Source organism: Diabrotica undecimpunctata, chromosome 1 (assembly GCF_040954645.1).
Source record: "Diabrotica undecimpunctata isolate CICGRU chromosome 1, icDiaUnde3, whole genome shotgun sequence".
Lineage (NCBI taxonomy): Eukaryota > Metazoa > Arthropoda > Insecta > Coleoptera > Chrysomelidae > Diabrotica > Diabrotica undecimpunctata.
The window spans coordinates 159,428,399-159,444,040 of record NC_092803.1 but is presented as its reverse complement, the minus strand read 5'-3'; the positions used below and the strand labels follow the sequence as shown (position 1 = coordinate 159,444,040).

Below are 15,642 nucleotides of genomic sequence, written 5' to 3'. Positions count from 1 at the left end.
TAGACATAAAGCTTTTTATTTATACTTTTACATACCAACACACACACACATATATATATATATATATATATATATATATATATATATATATATATATATATATATGTACGTGTGCGTGTGTGTATATGTTTTGTGGTGTAAAATTAACTGAGGTCGCTGGTTAAATGATTAGTATAATAACGAAAAAAATGCAATATTTTGATTGTAAATAAATTAACTGTAGAAAGAAAAACACTTACAGAACATAATGACGGTATTAGATTTTTGTTTTGATACAGTGCAGCAACAACCGTTGATACGTATTTCGACCTCCTTAAGTCTCTTCAGAACGGTATAGTCACTGCTCTGCATTGACTATACCGTTCTGAAGAGACTTAAGGAGGTCGAAATACGTATCAACGGTTGTTGCTGCACTGTATCAAAACAAAAATCTAATACCGTCATTCTGTTTTGTTATTTACTTCGTTGGAAGTACGAGAAACTGAATTCACTACGAATTTTGACTAGGATGAACGGCTTGTGGAATGCAATTTTAGATTCCCTTGCCGAGTAATTCATCCAGCTGTTTGTTTCGCAAATTTTAGGAAACACAGTGGTTAAGATTTGAATTCGGTTTCGCTAAGTAGAAATCGTTTGATTTCTCTTTTTGAAAAACACTTACCTTTTAAATATGGTGTATTAATTGTAGCAAGTGGTAGAAGAGTGGCTGAGCCCACTGGTGAGAACCGAAGCTGGCGCCAAGGCACGAAAGGACGTCACGTCTCCGATAAACTGAAAATGTTTACAGTACGCTATTTCGGTTCAATGTATTTCCGTGGTATGAGATAGGCAAAAACCCTCTGTCCACCCTTCTTAGGTGGTCCGTAGGTTAGTGGAGCAAATACACAGTATAAATCAACGCTATTGTATAGCATTCTTGATAATTTAAATAAATGGTGCACAGACATTTGATATTTTGTAGCGTTTTCTGTGTTTTCGAAGCAGTTAATAAATAACAAAGACAACTAAATTTCTTTGAACTTAAAAACAGATTACCATGTGTTAACCAGTTTAACAATGAAAAGTTACTGAATGGAAGAAAAATAATATACTATAATCTTTTAAAGTAAATAAGTAGTTAGAGTATATCACTAAACAAGATCATGTTATAATAGAGTAATAAAAATATTAAAAGTAAAATATATTAATAAATACTAAGTACTTTTCCAAACATTATCCCCCTCTAAAAACGAATGTTTTTAAGAACAGCTGAAAGTATAAGTGTAAAGGATGGACATGGAAAGATTGATGTACCAATAAAGAACTAAGTAAGAATAAAATATGGATTGACAAATAAGCCAGGGGCATATTTTGACCACAGAACATCCTTGGGTGCCATCTGAAACTGTGCTCAAATTAACAATGCGTACGATGCCGTCAGTTAAAATAAACAGCGTCGAATCAGTAGAATTTTTCGACCAGGTTAACTAGGAAGACTGTGTCAAACAGAATACCGAAAGTCTTCGACGACAGCCGGGGAGTAATGATATTTCGACGAGCTTCACGGTAGGAAAATGCCAGTTTGGAAAAAATTGTAACAATTTGTTTGAGCGTAATCGACGAAAATCAGACCAAACATGAACATCGAACCAAAAACTCTTTGATAAATTTGACTGGACCAGCCAGCGATACAGCTGTCAAGAGCGTCAATCTTGTCGAATAAGAGCGAGCATGAAAATTGGACGAGGCTCGTTGACAAAAGTGACTAGATTAGTCAGCAGTACGGCTGCCAAGAGCTCCGATCTTGCGATAAATGGTCTTGTGTAGAGATAACGATAGAAGTGACGGTAACAATAGAAATAAACATATACAAATACGGTTGTCTGTTGTATCTGTTCAGATGTTTCATCCTCCCAAGATACATTGTACGATACAAGTACCATCACGGTTGTAGAAGACGTTTGGCTAGCAATAAGATATGAAAAAATAAAACCAACAGGATAGAAAAAAAATACGACTACGAATAGTCCGCTTTGTACAAGGTTTGTCAAATGGACGAGAAGAATAAAAAAACTACGTCAGTCTTAGGGTCCCATTTTAGGCCTAGCACTGTAAAAATGGTCCCATTTTAGGCCTAGCACTGTAACAATGGTCCCATTTTAGGCCTAGCACTGTAACAATGGAAAGTTCCTCTTTGTCAAACGAACAACATGTCAAAATGTCTGAACCAAAGTCTTGAAATAAACGAGGATGACACATTGGCCTAGCGAAAAACCATCGAGCTTTAAAAGCTGAATGAGTGCTCACTGCAGAGGGCGAGTAGATAAAAGAAAATCACTTTAAGCGTGATTCTGACGGAAACTCGACAGGTAGGTTGCTGGCACATTGGCCTGAAGAAAAATTAACGAGCTTTAAAAGCTGAATAAGTGCTCACTGCAGCGAGCGAGTAGATAAGAAAGAATCAGTTCAAGCGTGATTCTGTCGAATTGGCTTACTCTTGTAGAGTATTTTAAGCAAAATAAAACGAAGAAGAAGTGCCGTAAGTAACGGTACGTTAACGGTAAAAATTCTTGGAGAAGTTTAGAAAAATCCGATCTCTATAGAACTCCTTCTTTTCCGATCTCCAGAGAAATCTTTTAAAGTAAATAACTAGTTAGGATATATCATTAAACAAAATCATATATAATAATACAGTAATATAAATATTAAATTTAAAATATGTTAATAATTACTAAATACTCTTCCAAGCAGATATATTATAAAACAAAGAATAATATTACAAAAACTAGCTAGGCTTCCAGGTGAAACCGCGTCGATTTTCACTGCGCCGAGCTTTAGACATCATCTCTGATGTCTTCTTCAGGGTTTCCGAGGCCTCAGTCTCCTGACTCCCAGATTCTACAATGTTCACTACTTACTGCACTACTAAGGAGGATATAAACTGGACATATAAACGACAACAAGGGAGGGAGACGATAGATGAGGTGGGTGGATGGCATGAAACCAGCACGCTAGATTGAGATGGATGTACATGGCTCGAGATAGAGATAGATGGAGAAGCGAAGAGGAAGCCGATATCCAATACTGAAGGTTTCAAGACTAATAGATAGATAAAGGGAGTTTTTTAAATATTGTAATTAAATATAAGTAATTAACAGCTAAACAGTAGCATATATGCAGTACCTAATTCATAAAATTTTTGATAAAAAATATTTTTTACATTTTTGTTACAATATTATAAGAACAAAAGTTTAAAACACTTTATAACAAATGTGACCTGTTCTCTACGGAAATAAATATAAACATAAAGAGAAATATGTGTACACTTAGCCTCAGCGTATATAAATTTAGATAAGTTTTGTAGTCGTTATTGGTCTCTCTGTTTCGATGTTTGATTTCCTTGGAGAAACTGTTGCCTGGACAATAAGTGAGCCGACCACACAATGCACAACAGAAACGAAGGTTCATAAAGCCTCTACAAGGGCTCTATAATTAAACTAAACTACGCCATGTGGTTGGAGAGAAAAGGAGGGCCAGGGGGTTTGTGTTGTATGAAATATTTTGAGTATGGTTTAGAAAATGCAGGGGTAAGACTTATAGTATTATTGAGGTGGTACAAAAAAGTGTCATTTTTTATCTCTATGTGGACTTAGTTTTCCTAATTAGTATGGTTAGTCATACATATATCAATATTTTTCATGTTAAATTAAAGTTATTTCCCTAGTTTGCGGATCCTAATTTGAATCTGTATGAGATACACTCTGCGCCTTCGGGGAATTCGAAGCACATAAAAATCCATTATTAATTCTTAACAACTTTGACGTAAATATCGACAGCATGACAGCAATTCAATAACGAAATGAATGTGATTCCAAAATGATATTAAGTTTTGCTTTTTTATTAACCCGGTATCTGGTTTTGTTGCTCTCAGGCAACATCATCTTTATAAGCACCTAAGTCAGTTTCTACTATAAATGCTGTTATGTGACAATGGTAACTGTAAGCAACAAGTCGTGTTTGTTATATAAAACTGGTGGCGACATCTAACATCTAACATTTGAAAAAAATAATTTGGGTACATAGGATACCAGTAGAGGTCTACGTGTGAGTGGGTGTGTCATAATTTTTATTGCCAAACGTTTGTTAGGAGAATGCTGAGGTTACCTTTGTACCTAGTGTATAATTTAAGGTTGTTTTAGTGTAATTATGTGCTAGTTTTTGCTGTATACGGTAAGTAATCGTATTATTTTGTTGAATAAAAATCGTGTAGCTCTCAGGCAACATTGTCAGTTAAGTAATTGAGTTTTTTTTCAGTATAAGATTTCCCTATGAAAAATTTAAATGAAATATTAACTACCTCCTTTTATGGAAGAATAATATGAAGATAAAAATGTCGTGCATTGTTCCTGTCGACCCTAATCTCTCCGATTTGTCCGACACGGAGGAGTATGAAGAACCGCCAATAACACGAAAAAAAGTAGTGAAGTCAGTGTATTATAGCTGGTCTGAGTGACATAAAAACCATTCTATTCAAAAATCCAACTATAGATAATAATGCAGTAGAGGTAGCCTTGCCTCTTAAGTATTTTACGAGGTTTTTTCACTCAATCTAATAAAGAATATTGTATACCAGACGAATTTATACAGTACGCAAAAAATTGGGGTAAGTATCAACACAAAAACTTCGATTCTCGAAATAATTCGACTTTCTTTTGCTGTAAGATCTGATGATGCTACCAGAACATATGCGTTAGGTCACTGGCCAGTTATACTGCTGAAGGAAGATGTAGATTTTGTAAAACTGGCTATACAACGTAACATGCGGCTTTTTTTTACAACGAACAAAAATTGTTTTTTATTATTCCACCGTTAGAATTAGGCCTACATTTATAATTTTTTAGTCTTAGACCGTTTATATGTAAAAGTTTTTTTATTAAATCAATAATATGTCTTTTAGTTAAATAGTTCTTTACATATGATTAACTAAATTTTGAGATCTTCATTAGTGTAGTTAGTACCAAATAGTATTTCTTAGTTGGTATCAATGCAAATTGATTGATTTGTTTAGAGGAGCAAGTTCAAAAATAAAAATAGCCATTAGGATTGCCAACCTCTGTAGGGAGACGACACTCGAAGAAGAAGTATTTCTTGACTGGTAATGTTGCTTCTAGGAAACGAATTCAAAAACAGCTTTCCCCTACTCCTTCTGATTTTTTGTACCACAGGTGTTATTGAGTGTTATATTTATAAGATTGTCAGTTATAATAATAAAATAATTATACATCTATTTTTGGTTTTGCCAGATACCGGGTTAAACACAAGAAAAACGAAGATAAGAAACTTGTTACTTTCTTTCATTTATAAAAACTATATTATTGTATTAGTGTATTTTAATCTTCAATATATTTACTGGAATTTATCTATATATGCAGGTAATGAATATGGTATTTCAAAAATGTATCATAAAAATGGTAAAAGTATATCATAAGCCTACGAAAAAATTATTTTAGAACCCCATTGCTCCGCTTATGATCAAAGTCCTTTCCTCATAATCATAAACAACATTTAAATTATTAAAATATCCACCAGTGAGACATATCCTCTAGTGTATTACGGCATAATGGATATCAAGCTTGGGCTTTAAGGGAGAATTAACTAGATATTTCGAATTTCCTAACGACATAATATATACAGGGTATCTAGGAAACAAGGCAAAAAGTCCAAAGCGGAACTTTAATATTAACCGATTAACGCCCAAATTATTTTTTTGTTTTTAAAATTTCAAAATTTTGCTTATACATAATTATCAGTAGTATTGTTCTTAATATGGAAATATTCATAAAATTATTTAATATATATACAAACAACACAGTTTATTAGGGCTGCAGTCAGAAGGTTTGGCCGGGATGTTACAGAAACACTCTTTTGACTTTTGGTCTAGCTTTCGGAATTGTTTTATTCCTGCTTCAAGACACTGTAATTAGAAGAATGTGTAAATATTTACAATATATCACAAATTGTCAGTGCAACTTACTAGTCGTTGAGATTATTTGTATAAACCTATGACACTCAACATTAAAAACACACATATAAAATATGAAATATAAAATAATGGACAAAATACATTTTAAAATTTAGTTATGATAGTAAAAATTTTGTTTGTGACATCTTTTAATGGTATGTTTTGACTGATCAATGGAAAAAAAAAACAAAAATAGTATGATTAAAAAGTAATTAGGTGTTCTTGCTGTTATATTAATGGAATTAGTATAGTAAACCTGTCTTGATGGTATGCAACATGTTTTGTATGCAGGTGTATTATGGTGTGTATATGTAAAAGTAAATCTTTACTTTATTTTTGATGCTTTGTCAGTAAATAACAATAAATGTTGCTTAATTTATCTATGTCAGACTTTTTATTTAAACAAGACGTATTGGATTTTATGAAACACATTTCCAAGAAAACACGTTTTGAATGGTTTTTTTCCTTTGCCAAAATACGGGAATCTTCGAAATTAAATTCATCTTTTAACGTTAATGCATGTTCTGTGAACGCACATGCGTTTATTTTTTTGGTTTTTTCCTGTCGCTGCGATGTGAGATCACTCTAATGTGAAAATTACGAGATGATTCTCCGATATACACGTTTTTACAATTGGCACACGGTATAGAATAAACAACATTCGATGACTCCTGTATTGTGAAAGGATCCTTTGTCTTTGTGTACAACTTCGATACTGCTTTTCACATTCTTAGTTGCAATTTTAAAGCCACTAACATTTTTGAAAATGATTATTTTAGATTGTGGTAGCTCTGATGTGTTGTGTGTCAATGTCAGTGTAGTTGTCGGACCTCATTATTATGAAAATTTTGGTTGTCAGAAAATTGCAAACAAAAAGGATATAGTAGGAAAAGTATCTGAATGAGGTAAAAACAGTTATGGGAATTAACATTTTTATTTGCGTCTAATAAAAATAAGTTTACATTTTATGATATTGTATAAAACAATTTCTACACAATGTTACAGTTCATTTTCCACAATATGTTAGTGGTTTAGCTTTACAATTTTCTCCTGTGCGTCGTCTCTGCTCTTCACGTTTCTCCATGAAGTGTTCTTTCCCACCACCCCGAATTTCGTCTCCGCAAATACTTTAGATGTTGTTGTTCTCGACATTCCTACTATATTGCTTTTACAAATGGTTAAGTTTAAGTAGGAAACTATTACAGATCGACGAAAATATAATAAAGTAATATTTAACTTATTGACTTGATTTTAGAGAAGCCATGAATTTACTAATGCCATATCATTCAGTCTTGAATATTGGCCAATAGCACTTCTTACTTTCTTAGCTCTGATTTTGGAGGCAAATATCCAACAAACCAGTAATGTTAATCCATGCCTAGTAAGAATGTATTATATACTTGCTGTTAAGAAATAAACGTTTTTCTCTGAGCTTTTGGTTCCATCTACTATAGTGTGCAAGAGGTTCTTTATTATCAAAATTAGATCCGATAGTAACACACTTTTTATCGTTCCATTTTACAAAAAGTATTTCTCAATTTACAAAAAATTAAAAATCGTATGATTCAACAATTTTCTTTATCAAGAGGTTTTATATATTTTATAGGACACTTCGCTAATCTATTTTCCTGCAAGATTCCTGTTCGTTAATCACATTTTTGTAAATGAAATAATAAATCTCTGCTAATAAAAAAATTATTAAAAAAATACCCAGTCTCTTGCAGGTTCAGAAACGGAATCTAATATATCAAATACTACTCTTGATCCTAAGGTCAAATATTCTCGATCATTTTTAGCGATTATTTTGCCAGTATATTAAAATTGTTTTGCCAGATTTTTATTTAATAATGCATCGTGGTTGTGACGATTTGGGAAATGGCCAAATATTTTTCGGAAAAATAGTAAAAGAGGTCGAAGGAACAGATGCGGAGCCAGTGTCACTATGCTGACACATAATGGATGAAGAATGTCCAATTTCTGATTCGTCAAGGACATCGTTATCTGAGCTGGGGCCCTGATTATAATTTTTCTTATGAGGGATTTGCTGAACTAGTTGATGAGCTGAGTTGAAGGATCTGCTATGAAGACATTTGCAGTTTGTTGCATGTTTCCTGGTTCGTCTGGCTCTGTAACTTCAGCAGCTGCAAAATTGACTTCTGAGAAAATATCTGAATTGTAAGGTACGATTGTGGCTTTCTTGAAACCATTAATAGCATTCATGGGGTTGCCGGCTTTTATATAGGATTCATTGAAAATTCTCGAAATTTGAAATACTGCAATAGCTCTTCCTTGGTTTTTAGTCAGCCACTTTTCTAGTGCTTGATCATGGTAGTGATTAAGAAGGTCTGTAGCCTAAGGTCTAATGTCTGTAGCCTGTGTGTAGTGTGCGAAGGCAAGCATAAGATGGTAACAAAATTACTCCTGGCTTTTTCGATGACATCTAAGGTCTAAGTGAGAGAAAGGTGATTGTCGAGAATTAGTGGGGCTAGGTCTTCTGTTGATGGTTTAAAGCAAGATATGAAATGATCAAACTAATCTGCAAACACATCGAGATTCATCCACCCAGAATCATTGCATCCGAATGCTGCTCTGGTGCCTCATCTTTTAACTCTTTTTTATCTTCTTTCAGGAAAAAACTAACATCGGTGGAACACATGAACCTCCCGCAGGCATACAAATGACTGCGATAGTAGATACACCTGGTTTGGCAGATACTATTCTACCAAATTGGTTTTGACCTCTTTTGGCAAGATTATAGGCGAGGCAAATATATTTGGCGAGAAAGTATAGGTTGTCCCGTGCAAAAACCCTTTAACCAGTCTTTACCAGCAAGTTTTGTTTGGCCCGAAAATCTATGCACAATGATATTCCCAACTGCAAATTGTTACGCCATAGACCTTACGTCTTTGGTGGTAAGGCCATACATTCGGTTTCCATTGTCGAGAATATAGGTTACAAGCTGTTTTTATTGCTCCTAGGTGAATATGCTAGTTTTGCTTTGCAAGTCTCTTTAAATGAACCGTGGCTAGATTGTTTTTCCTTAAAACGGCGCTTCAAACTCATCAACTGCACCTCAAAATTTCTTGCTACTGTTTTATATGACAAGACCAATATGCACTTTCTATAGCTTGCTGAGTTTTATATTTGTCCCATTTTACCAGTCGGTCTTCCGTTTATATTTTTCAACCATTTTGTCGTCCTGAATAAAAATCAAGTGACCTATATTTTTTATCATAAATTTTTTACTTCTTCTTCTCCTTTACGTGCCATCTCCGCGACGAAGGTTGGCAATCATCACTGCTATTCTAACTTTTGACACTACAGCCCGAAAGAGTTCAGTTGAGCTGCATCCAAACCATTCTCTGAGGTTTCTCAGCCAGGACGTTCTTCTTCTATCTATGCTGCGCTTTCCTTGAATCTTTACCTGCATTATTAATTTTAGGAATTCATATCTGTCACCACGTGTTATATGATCCAGATATTGTAGTTTTCTTATTTTTATGGAATCCAGTATCTCCCTGTTGTTCTCTATTCTTCTTAGTACTTCTTCATTGGTTATTCTGTATGTTCAGGAGATTCTCAGCATTCTTCGATATGTCCACATTTCAAATGCTTCCAATTTATTGAGACGTGGATTATTTAAAGTCCATGACTCCACACCATACAAAAGAACAGAAAATATATAACACTTTAGTACTCGTTTTTTACTAGAGAGTTCAAAATGATTCCGGAATCATTTAACCCGACAACATGGGGGATCAGTTTGCCCGAACGAGCACAGTTTTCTGGCAGCCATCTTTATTACGTAGCAGTCAAAGTTAAGTATTTCGTAAACATCTCAAATTATCGGCAAAATATTGGATTTAGAGCATATATATCGCAATTGAACATTCATACTTGTTTAAAAGTAAGATTATCATAGTTTTAAGGGACTCACCTTATATCAAACTTATATAAAGTCACTGTTTACTCAAAATTCGGGAAATATGATGTTTCTATGCTATGGCTTATATTTAACTAACTGTAGAGGTGCGTTGGGTGATGGGTACGTTACTACAAATACAGATCGCATCACCAGTACTAAAAATAATGTAAACGATCGTTTTGTCCTCAAGGATCAGTTTGAGCCACTCTCTCCTACATGGAAAGTCACGCAGGGTGGTGATTAATACGAATACTGTCTATCCTACTAAATTACATTTTATTTTTACAAATCACTTTTTAAATTCTCACGCATGTCAAAATGCAATTGAAAATTTAAAATTAAAACACATGGAAAATGTAAAGAGGCAAGAGCCGTTTGGTGTAGTATGTGGAATACCGTATTTCTCATTTTGGCTTCCCCTTGTAGCATGTACAGTTGTATACCTTCCTCTGCCTCTAAATTCATGAGGCAGGTTGCCCGAAATGTAGATGTTATAAAAGGTTCTTACCATTTCTCGTTATCTCTGCTATCTTCATGCCTACGGCCACATAGTTATCGAAAAATTTCAAAACTATATTAATTTGCACAGATATTTTGAAAGCCAGTAAATCTATTTTCACTGATGATCAAATAGTAGTGGCATAAACAGTACCATAAGTTATTATAATTTTTTTATGTATCCATCTCTATACAACTCAAGCACTTAAATACTGAGTTGTAAGTTGTATAGAGACTCAATTACAAACTGAGTAGTGAGTGTTACAGCGATTACATATTTGTATCTTCATTTAATACAGAAAATATTACAATATATGAACTACAGTCGGTAGTTACCTAAGTACTAATATTTTAATCCGATCGTTTTATTAGAGTACAAACCATTGATAATTTAACAATGTCTGAACATAATACAGTGACCATCCGCAAGGCTGAATTAGATGATATGCCGCAAGTATTTCAAATGATAAAGGTATGTATGCATTACAACAATATTATATGTATATTCAAATAAACTTACACTTAACATTTTCAAGGTTATTTTTAAATTATCTTGATACAGAAAAGTATAGAGATGGGTAACATACTTTAATTAACAGTTATATTTCTAATATGTTATTTAGGAACTCTCAGACTTTGAAGACATGGGTCACAAGGTAAAAATTGATGTAGAAATCTTGAGAAGGGATTTGGCAGAAAAATCTCCTGCTTTCCAATGTATCGTAGCAGAAGTACCTGATGGTAAATTAATAGGATATGCTGTGTATTCTCAGATTTACTCAACTTTTGACGGCAAAGCTGTGTACTTAGAAGATTTGTACGTTAGTCCAAAATACAGGTAATCCTAATATAAATAAAAAATAGTTAATGGTGACATTCTAAGACACTATTCGATTCTATAAGAAAATAATATACAAAATAAAATAATATTAATTACCCTCGACACCTAACGGTAGAAGAGGAACGATTATTTATTTATGTGTAGAAAATAAGAAATTTTTTAATGGGTTGAGGAATAGATATTATTGATTTAATTAAAGATTTGTATTCTGAAGAATAGTCTCCCATTCAACAATTACTGCATCCAACACTAATTCCAAAATAATAAAAAGTTGAATGTAGATGATCAAAATTTTTGGGGGAAGCGTAAGACCCTCTGTAAATGTGGTGTGGAGTGCATAAATTGGAAGCAAACTGTACCATAAGTCAATGTGAATGTGTCATGTGAATTAAAAAATTTTTATATTATTGTGTCACCTCTTGATTTTAAGAGATAGATATTTTTTATATATAGAAAGTATAACTAGAAACAATTTTTGTGACTCTATTAGACTATTTACAAAATCTCGTATGGCCAGCAATTTATAAATAAGTAAAAGTCCCTTTTTGATTGTATAAAGATCATTTTCGGAGTTCGGCCCTGATAGCGATCAAATCTACCACGTTATCAGCTGTCCCGAAATATAGTCATTTTAAGTGGTAAAAACAAACCATAATTTAATATTTTCTACCTCTAATACAAATTTAAGTGCATTAGTTAGTGCTGACAATATTATCTCAAGTGAGTGGCACTTCTTTTCGTATTATTTTTGTAACAATAACAAAATAACCTTTAAATAATACCTACTTAAAGAGATAACAAAAATTCCAGTTGGGTCTTGACCAGTTTTTTGGACCGGCCACAGGATCGGCTCAACTTCTGATGAAGAAAATTAATAAAATGACTTCATACAACAATAATACTACGCCCTACTCCACTAAACACAGTTATTCAGATGTCGTAAATTATTTTAAACATCCAACAAAACAACAAGCAATAGTCATTTCCAGCATTCAAGGTACAAAAATCCATGATTACATCGTAGCTATTGGATCACTAGTGGGTCCAATTAATGTACTTTTTGCCTCCAGAATTGCTAACAATAGGATATGCATATACCTCTCTTCAAAAAACACTGTTGATGCTCTTCTTCATTCTTATAAATATATCGAAATAAATGGATATCAAGTCGAAGTAAGAAGATTAATTTCTCCAGCCCAGAGACTTCTAATATATAATGCATGTCCTACAACCCCGAACGAAATAATTGAACAAGAATTACAAAAACTTGGTATTCACCCTGTATACAAAATGACTTTTCTTCGAGTAGGTATGTCTAAAAGCGAGTACAGTCATGTTCTGAGCTTTAGAAGGCAATCATTCATTACACCCCTGGAAAATATGTCTATTCCTGACTCTTTTACCATAACTTATGATAATACTTCCTACCGGTTATTTCTCTTCATAGACGAATTCAGTTGCTCCAAATGTAAAACTATTGGTCATCAAGAATCAGAATGCGCTCACATTTCAAACCAAACTAATTCAACTACCCTCTTAGATTCAACCCAAACCACATCATCATTATCTAAACCTCATGAACCTAATGATACCCCTTTAACTCTCCTCTCAGATTCAACTCAAACTACATCGTCATTATCTAAACCTAATGAACCTAATGATAAAATATATCAATCTACGAAAACCGACCTCATCCGAAACATATCTAATGATAATCCAAACACTTCGTCTTCTTCTTCCAAAACAACATCACCAGCTGTAAATAACACTGACAATACTACGGAAATCGGCCTCATGCAAAATATGTTTAAAGATAATCCAAATACTTCGTCTTCTTCTTCCAAAACAACAGCACCAGCTGTAAATAACACTGAAAATACTACGACACCAGAAACACCAATAACCTTAAATAATGCAGTCAATTCTAAACAGATAAAAAGACATAACATATCATCTCCTGAAATTAACGAAGATAACCCAAAAACCGACTTATCCGTTTTTAATACCCCTAAACAATATAAACCAAAAAAGAAACCCAAAACCTCTTCCAAAACCCCCCGCGAAGATGTCATTCACTCCCTAGAATCCATCAAAGACAAAATCGAAAATAGATCACCTCCATTTATACTAAGTTTCAATGAAACCTCCATTTATACTAAGATTTTATGGAAAATGTTTTAAACTCTCATAACCCTGAATTAACTTCTGAAGATTACTCCAATAAACCAGAGGAACTAATTCAGATCCTTAATTTTATTTATTGTTACACACAAACTTCTAGGTTAAGAAATAATATCACCCGACTAGAGGAAAAAATAAACCCTAACCCTTCTTCAGCTGACGAAACTGACGAATCGTCACTAGTTGAGGGATAATCAAGGGATGATTTTCATTAAACACTTGTACTCCGAAGTGATATCTCATTATCCTAATTATCTCCAAATTTTCAGTGATGCCTCTAAAGCTCATAACGGACACGCTGCTGCATACTACTGTAAATGCACTACTCACACTATATCCATACCTACAAACTGCTGCAACCTCACAGACGAGACCACATCCATTTTGGAAGCCTTAATTTTCTTCAAAACGCGTAGTGCGAATAAATGTATATAAACAAAATATACCCTACAAATCCAATATTTCAGGCTATAAAAAATGAGATAAATATAATTCAATCAATACGAAAAGAAATATCATTTATCTGGGTACCGTCGCATGTAGGAACATTGTATGAACATATGGCAAGACTACTGAAAAGATTCAGGAACCAAACTATATGAGATTTATCCCCTTGTGAAGACCATCTCGAATAATCCATCCAATAGAAGAGACCAAGTAATAACTAACCGACTCAGAATTGGACAATCTGCACTGACCCATAAATTTTTAACCAACAAAGAATCTTCTCCAACCTGCCGAAACTGTTCTCTCCCATTGACGGTGAAGCATATTCTGATTGACTGTCAGTACCACGAAGAAATAAGAAGAAAATATGATATCTCAGATGACATCAAAACCACTTTAACCATAAACATTGACCATGTAATAAATTATTAAAAGATTTATTTTTATATACATCTATTTAATGTAAATAAAATGAACTCTTGTGTACGTTACTCCACTAATAACCCTGCGTGGTTGATGTGAAAATAAAAAAAAAGATCTTTTGTATCAAGATTGTGTAAAGATTGTTTTTTAATGATTTTATAAACAAATTTCATATATATTTCAAATTATATTTTAGGGGTTTCAAAGCCGGTAAAAATCTCTTTCTGACTGTCATGAAAAATGCCTATCAAGATGGCTGCAGGCGCGGTTTTTTTCACGTTCTGACATGGAACCCAGCTGTAAAATTCTACCACGAACTAGGAGCCGTTAATGTTACCCAGAGAGACAACTACCAAATATTAAGAATGGAACAAGAAGTCTTTCAGAAACTCTTTTCCTAATGTACTTATAATTTATAAATGTTATAATTTAATAAACGGTAAAATACTTAAAATTTATTACGATCTTATCATTTTTCACAAAGATTTATATTTTTCTACTATAAAGAATCATATATAGTTTAAAAATAGTTTATTTTAATCTTCTGAGCTGAATAAGACACATCATCCTACAATGAGGATGTAGAATGATGTGAATTATTCAAGATGTGGAAAAACTGGACATTATACAGTGATGAGTGCCTTAAGAACCGGCAAAATAACGCAAAAGATAGAAAACATAATACGTTGTGAAATAAAAAGAGATGAAAGTAGTAGAGGTGGGAAATTATCGATAGAAACCTCTAATTTACATTAAATTACATTAGGAATATCGATAGTTTCCCACCTTTAGACGTTAGCTTATGAGCTAGTTGACTCAGTCATAATATCGCATAAATTTCGCATAAAGTAAAAACTGATTGAAGGCAATAAAGCAAATTTAAGTAAACAGTTTAATTAGTAGTAATTTGATAACTAATTCTGTGTTGACGAATAAAGAATAACAAGCTATGATAATTCTGTATTGAGAAGAGTGTATGCGACGTCTCAAATCATAGTTTATTATTGATCGATACTTTAATTTTGGATAAAAAAATACTCCTACTTGAACTGTTTTTACTTACATTACGTGATACGTATTACTATGACTGAAGTCAACCAGCTCATAAGCTAACGTCTAAAGGTGGGAAATTTTCGATAATTCTAATGTAATGTAAAGTAAATTATAGGTTAATATCGATAATTTCTCACCTTTACTACTTTCATCTCTTTTTATTTCACAACGTATTATGTTTTCTATCTTTTGCGTTATTTTGCCGGTTCTTAAGGCACTCATCCCTGTATATTGTGAATACTCTTTTTTCAATGTCAATAAAATTTAATTGAC

General features: G+C 33.2%; 1 protein-coding gene across 1 annotated transcript; it reads left to right on the top strand.

The window, feature by feature from the left end:
* Positions 1-10,628: 10,628 nt before the first annotated feature.
* Positions 10,629-14,765, top strand: LOC140441096 (thialysine N-epsilon-acetyltransferase-like). The gene is made up of 3 exons (XM_072531537.1): positions 10,629-10,896; positions 11,048-11,262; positions 14,513-14,765. Exons 1-3 carry the CDS (start codon positions 10,822-10,824, stop codon positions 14,715-14,717), a joined length of 495 nt encoding a protein of 164 aa, XP_072387638.1. The 5' UTR covers positions 10,629-10,821; the 3' UTR covers positions 14,718-14,765.
* The last annotated feature ends 877 nt before the right edge of the window (positions 14,766-15,642 follow it).

What these genes read in the sequence shown, in the direction of transcription:
- LOC140441096 (XM_072531537.1), top strand. Translation starts at nt 10,822, where the DNA reads ATGTCTGAACATAATACAGTGACCATCCGCAAGGCTGAATTAGATGAT. An exon ending in AAGTATTTCAAATGATAAAG is followed by an intron (nt 10,897 to 11,047) that starts GTATGTATGCAT and finishes TATGTTATTTAG; the next exon opens with GAACTCTCAGACTTTGAAGA. An exon ending in TACGTTAGTCCAAAATACAG is followed by an intron (nt 11,263 to 14,512) that starts GTAATCCTAATA and finishes ATTATATTTTAG; the next exon opens with GGGTTTCAAAGCCGGTAAAA.